The sequence below is a fragment of the Pristis pectinata genome, chromosome 1, assembly GCF_009764475.1.
Source record: "Pristis pectinata isolate sPriPec2 chromosome 1, sPriPec2.1.pri, whole genome shotgun sequence".
NCBI lineage: Eukaryota > Metazoa > Chordata > Chondrichthyes > Rhinopristiformes > Pristidae > Pristis > Pristis pectinata.
In genome coordinates, this window is record NC_067405.1 from 10,066,853 (window position 1) to 10,072,852 (window position 6,000).

General features: G+C 42.0%; 1 protein-coding gene across 7 annotated transcripts in view; it reads left to right on the plus strand.

The window, feature by feature from the left end:
• The window catches only part of LOC127568244 (myc box-dependent-interacting protein 1), a 124,181-nt gene extending 118,802 nt beyond the window's left edge, over positions 1-5,379 (plus strand). For 6 of the 7 annotated variants that reach the window (XM_052011775.1, XM_052011799.1, XM_052011807.1 and 3 more), the window contains 2 exons: positions 1,616-1,717; positions 3,177-5,379. In XM_052011775.1, the coding sequence (XP_051867735.1) occupies positions 1,616-1,717; positions 3,177-3,284 (210 nt within the window). In that variant the 3' untranslated portion in view covers positions 3,285-5,379. Of the gene's footprint in view, positions 1-1,615; positions 1,718-2,557; positions 2,649-3,176 lie in introns of all 7 variants that reach the window. The other variant, XM_052011781.1, reaches the window with a different exon arrangement.
• The last annotated feature ends 621 nt before the right edge of the window (positions 5,380-6,000 follow it).

Consider the following 6,000-nt stretch of genomic DNA (forward strand, 5'->3'; position numbering starts at 1 on the left):
GAGGGGGCAAGGAACTGCCTTTCCACTTCCTATGGGCTGGCGGAATTCGGATAACAAGGTGAAGACGCAAGTAAAAATCGCACAGTCGAGGATCTTTGGCACTGACCAAAGGCCACAGTTTGGATCCTGCAGCTTTGGGAGAATTACAGGCAGTGAACTGACAGCCACTGAAGTTTTGTGGCCTCTCCCCTCTGCATGTAGATCCATGAGGGGCGGCAGAATTTTTAGTGCAAAAGGTCACATGAAAGCTACCAAGGCTAGAAGGTGCACCTAGAGAAATAAAGGACTGCAATGCTGGAGTCCAGACAAAAAACACAATGATGCTGGAGGAACTCAGCAAGCCAGGCAGCATGACCTGCTGAGTTCTCCCAACATAGTGTAGAAGACGCATCTGTTTCGAAGTGGATTAATATAGTTAGATTGTTCTGAAAGCCAGTATAAGTTCAATGGGCTGAAGTGGCTTCCTCTGATCTGGTATGGAAATATTGTACAGAAATCTGGGCCTTCATAATACAATACAAGTCTTGCCTGCATATGTCTTGTACAGCATGAAAAGGGCCCTTTGGCCCAACTTGACCCTGCCAACCATGTTGCTTATCTTGGCTATTCCCATTTGCCTGCATTTGGCCCATATCCCTCTAAACCTTTCCTATCAATACACTTGTCCAAATGTCTTTTAAACCCAACTCTTCCTCTGGCAGTTCATTCCATATACCATTCTTGCCCTTCAGGTCCCCTTTAAATCTTTCCCCTCTCACCTTAAACCTATGTCCTCTAGTTTTATACTCTCCTCCCTTTGGGGGGGGGGGGAGAAAAGACTGACCTTTCACCTTATCTACACACCTCATGATTTTAGAAACCTCATTAAAGGTTGCCCTCAACATTCTGCACTCCAGAGGGAATAGTCCGAACCTTTCATCTCCTTAAATCAAGCCCTCCAGTCCTTTGTGCTTTCCTCCTCCCCTGCTAAAAGCAGCAGTTAATTTCCTCATTACACAACTGCAGAATGTTCATTTTTGTTCAATGACTAGACTTCCTCCACCCACCACTGGTCTTGAACTGTTGTTGTTTAGTAACTGATTTCTGGCTGTTTTTTAAGCTCCTTGTCATGTAATTATAGATACTCTGATTTTATCCCTGTAATGCTGTAAACAGTGTCTCGGTGTGCTGTCGTAACTTATTTCCCATGCATTTCAAGTAGGGTGGTTCGATTTTGGAGATTCCAAATCACTCATCCCCATTTATTGGCTGTCACTTCTTGCCCTACAATCCTTCCTATGCCTGTGCTGCTCCAGTTCTGTTGCTGCTTGAATATCCTTCACTGGTGGCCAGGTTGCCAGTTGCCTGGACCCCAAATCCTGACATTCCCTCCCTGCAACACTCAACTGGAGTGACTTTTTTTTTCTTTCCCTCCACCCCCCCCCCCCCCGCCCCATCGATTTTCCTTAATCTAAACATCTTGAAGCTGCTGATTCACAAATGCAGGTCATTGGTGACACTTGACTGCTGGGTTGAGGAACAAGTTATTGTATAAACTAAGGTGTAAACTCTCTGCTGTGAATTGATGATAATAATGCACAGTTAAATTAAACTCTCCCATTTATTCATGTGGCAGGTTCGGGCTCTGCACGATTATAGTGCAACAGACACTGATGAATTAAACCTCAAAACGGGTGATGTTGTGTTAGTTGTAACCTATGAAAACCCAGAAGAACAGGTGAGCAATGTTGTAGTGAAATTTTCAGTGCTGCTAACTACAATTTTAATAACCACAGCTTTATAAAACTCTGGTTAGGCCACATCTGCATTCCATGGAGCAGCTGAGGGGAGACCTGACAGAAGTTTAAGATTGCAAGGCATAAATAGACAGCCAGTATCTTTCATCCCAGGCTTGAAATGTCCATTAGTAGAGGACAGGCATTTAGAGGGGGAATGTTCAAAGGAGATGTGTAGGGCATGTTTTCTATTAGTGGTGGGGACCTGAAATATGTTGCCAGGGGTGGTAGTGGATGCTGATATGATGGAGGTGTTTAAGAGCTCTGGGGCACATGAATATGCAGAGAATGGAGGGATATGGATTTTGTGTAGGCAGAAGTGATTAGTAAGGTGTTTAATTACTAGTTTAGTTAGGCACAACATTGTGGGCTGAAGGGCCTGTTCCTGTGCTGTACTGTTCTGTTTGAATTTCAAATGCAGTTGGATGCTCAAAAATGAGAAGATGGAATAGGAGTTGTTTTCAATAAGATGCTACAAAGCATTGTAACAGCTCATGAAGTATACTGAGAAAAATATTTAATCAGGTTGACCCAAAGGAATCCAATTTACAGCAATATGATGACTTTAATATTTTAGTTGGTTGAGGGGTGAATATTGACTGCACAAGGGGTGGGGGAGAAAACATACTGTTCTCTTTGATCTCCCTTGGGTGCAAAATGTACCTTTTTGGTTCTCTTTCAGAGTCTCTGCATCTGAACCAAAATGCAGCACCTTTTTGGAAGTGTAGTACTCCCTCATACTGCACTGGAAATTAAGATTCATGCTTGTCTCTTTTATGCAGTGTTTTGACAGCTGGGAAGATCTGGCATCTAGGGCCCAAATTTATACTTCAACCAATATCATTTTCTTCACATGGTTCTGATCATTACATGGTAAGCTCAAACAGTGCAAATTAGCAGTTTCCTACTTATACAAAGCACTTTACAAGAGTCTAGTACAAGAGGGCATGACTTCAGGATTGAAAGGTGCCCATTCAGAACAGATGCGGAGAAGTTTCTTTAGCCAGAGAGTGGTGAATCTGTGGAGTTTGTTGCCACGGGTGGCTGTGGAGGCGAAGTAATTGAGTGTATTTAAGGCAGAGATAGGTATCTGAGTAGTCAGGGTGTCAAAGGTTATGGTGAGAAGGTGGGGGAGTGAGGCTAAATGGGAGAATGGATCAGCTCATGATAGAATGGCAGAGCAGACTCAGTGGGCCGAATGGCTGACTTCTGCTCCTTTGTCTTATGGCCTTTGTGTAGTACTTTCCAATCTCTGGGCACTGGTTATACTTATGGTTTTTCAATGGTTTCTTTACCTTGTGCCCCAAGTATAATATCCCTTTTCTTAAGTAAGTTGACCCCTACATTGACTGCCTTTTGCTAACACTGGGCCATTTTCTTTTTCCATTGTTTTCTTCGCAGGATGAGGGCTGGTTAATGGGCATAAAGGAACTTGACTGGATCCAGAAGAAAGATCTGAAGTCCTCGACGCGAGTCTTCCCAGAAAACTTTACTGAAAGAATTCAGTAGTCGGATTGTATATGGGAGGCCAGTGAGTGGAGGAAGCCCTGTGGAAATCCTGCAGCAGAGCAATTACTTTCCCTAAACTCCCTCAAGGAATGCAGAAGTTGCCATTGTAAACATAATGTTAAATGTTTACTGATTCTGGTTATGGTGCATTTGCCAGTTCATGTGCTCATGAGCATATCGGTCCCAGGAGTGACCACGTCTCGTAATTAAACTGGCAACTTGCTCTTGTCTCCCATTGTTGCATGAAATTCTATTGTGATCATTTGAGTGTAAAAGAGAGTCAAATATATCCAAGCTATTATGGGATGTTTAAGTTAAAGCTGAAAAAACTCCAATGTTTGTAAAATAGCAGTTTTTTAGGGGTTTTTGAGGTGGTGACTGGTTTGGATTGCATTTTCCTTTTGGGCAATCATATCTGACCTATAGGAAACTCAGTTTAATACTGGAACAAACCATTTCAGGATGGGTTTGGTTGATGTTGGGAGGGGAAGAACCAAACTGCATGGTTACTTGGGCTGCACAGGATTTCCTCTCTGTAGTCCTACCCTCCATTGTTGTAGTGAAGCAGCTGATTCTGAGGAAGGGATGCTGTTTTTCCAGTGGCTTCATTATCTTTAGTCCTTTGGAAGAAGCAGTGAGTTTATAAGTTGATTGGTAAATGTAAAGGATGGATGCCTGTACCCGAGAACTGGAAGCATCAAGGTCTCCATCTATAGCGGTGGGGGATATGGTGGGGTGGAGTATTGAAATCCCAGTTTCTCCTTTACCTCTTCTGTTGTTACTTTTTTTTTGCAGATGTCTTCCATTTGCAGACTCCAGAGCATATTCTTACTGTGAGATTTATGGCACTTCACTCCTGCTCAGTCCCACTCACCCAAATCACAATCAACATCCTCAGATTAATGAACACATTTCATGCTTGCTTTAATACAGCTGCAGTTTGATCTGATACCTGGCACACAAACATAATTACTGTTCAATGATTTGCAATCCTTGTATTCAAATTTACATCTCTGTTCAGATTTTATTCTTCAACCTTTTACTTCCTCCCCCAGTACCAAAACACTTCCACTGATGTATCTCCCTAGAGATTCTTTCTCTAAGTGGTCATTAACATGTATGCATTACTATGTATTTTCATCCACAATCAGAGGCCAATCAGCCCATTTAAGTCTATGCCAGCTCTGAACAATCATTTCCTCACTAGTTTCTCTGGAACTTGTTCTTTCATTCATAACCATTAATGACCTGATTGTCTTTTTTTCTTCCCCCCCCCACCCCCCTTACAATTTGCATAATCTGATTAACCTAACAGCCAGCATGTCTTTGGAGGAAACCCATGGGGACAATATGAAGACTCCACATAGCACCCAAGATCAAGATCGAACCTAGATGGAGAGCTGAGGGGGGCAGTTGTGCCACCAGGAGAGACTGTTTGACTGTGCTAAGGGGGTGGGGGACACCAAGCCAATCCCATCCTACTCTGGAATTCCTGTCTGCACTCCTGTCCCATCCTAGACAAATGTCAGCTGCTCTTTTCAGCCCCATATGTATTCTGTGAAATGCAGACCTGCTTGATCATTGCAAATAGTCTGAGTTAAGATGTTGATCATCTTTTAGTTTTTTAAAGCTGCCCTATAGCCTCTTCAGGTTGGTGGTCAACCATGTGGATCCCTTGATTAAGCAGTATTTTAATTACTAAATTATGCAACCATTTATTATTCTCAAGTTGTACAATAGATGGTTCTGTTTAATCCAACTAGCCACGTGTATAGTTGTGTATTTGTTTAATGTGAGCCATTGCTGCCATCTGTATGTATATATAAAAAGTTCTCCAATGTTCTGAATATTTTGAAAGTTGTTTCAGTATTCATTTCATCTATCTATGAATGGTAAAGACCTTGATGCCATTGGTGACATGTTTCATGGTGCCCTCTGGTATCTAATATTTTGAATATTTTACTTGGTTGCAAGCAGTCAATGTTTGATTCTGTGTGGCATCTCAGAACCCTGAAATGACTGGCAGTGCTGTCTGTTGTGCATTTTTGAAACACTGTTCATTGGTCAACCACAAAGTAATAAAATTGGTCCTCTGGTTGCTTGTGGTTTTTACTGCTAAAGGGTTTGGTTGAAGACCCCTTGGTTCAGATGTCTTAACTGTGAAGGCTATTGTCTTCAGCCTATTGTCTTCAGCCTATTTCATTAATGCCATTCTGAACTACTTTGCAATCACTTTCAAAGTGTAATCAAGATATAAAAGCAAAATCTCTTCCACATTATGACAAGAGCTTTCTTGATCTTAAAGGATAAATATTGGTCAGAAGCCTCCTGTGAAAACTAATCCACATTAGTGTCTTAATGACAGCTCTCCTTTAGTATTGCACTGGGACTACTTATCCAAGTTTCAATGATACAGAAGCTAAGGGATCTAGTTATTGGAAAAGGAAATAAGAAAATGTTAAGGTTATGGAGGAGATGTGATTTGTGAACAAAGTCCTTCAAGTAGGCTGGTCCAGACAGTTGTGGCATGAGGGATGTGAGGCATGTTTTTCAAACTGGATCCAATACTGGCTTGTTGATGGGAGGCACAGAGTAGTGGATGGGTATTTTTTCCTGACTAGAAGTTTGTAACAAGTTGTACTGCAGGGATTGGTGCTGGGACCTTTGTAATATGTATACCGTAAATGACTTGGATGAAAATGTAATGGTCAGATTG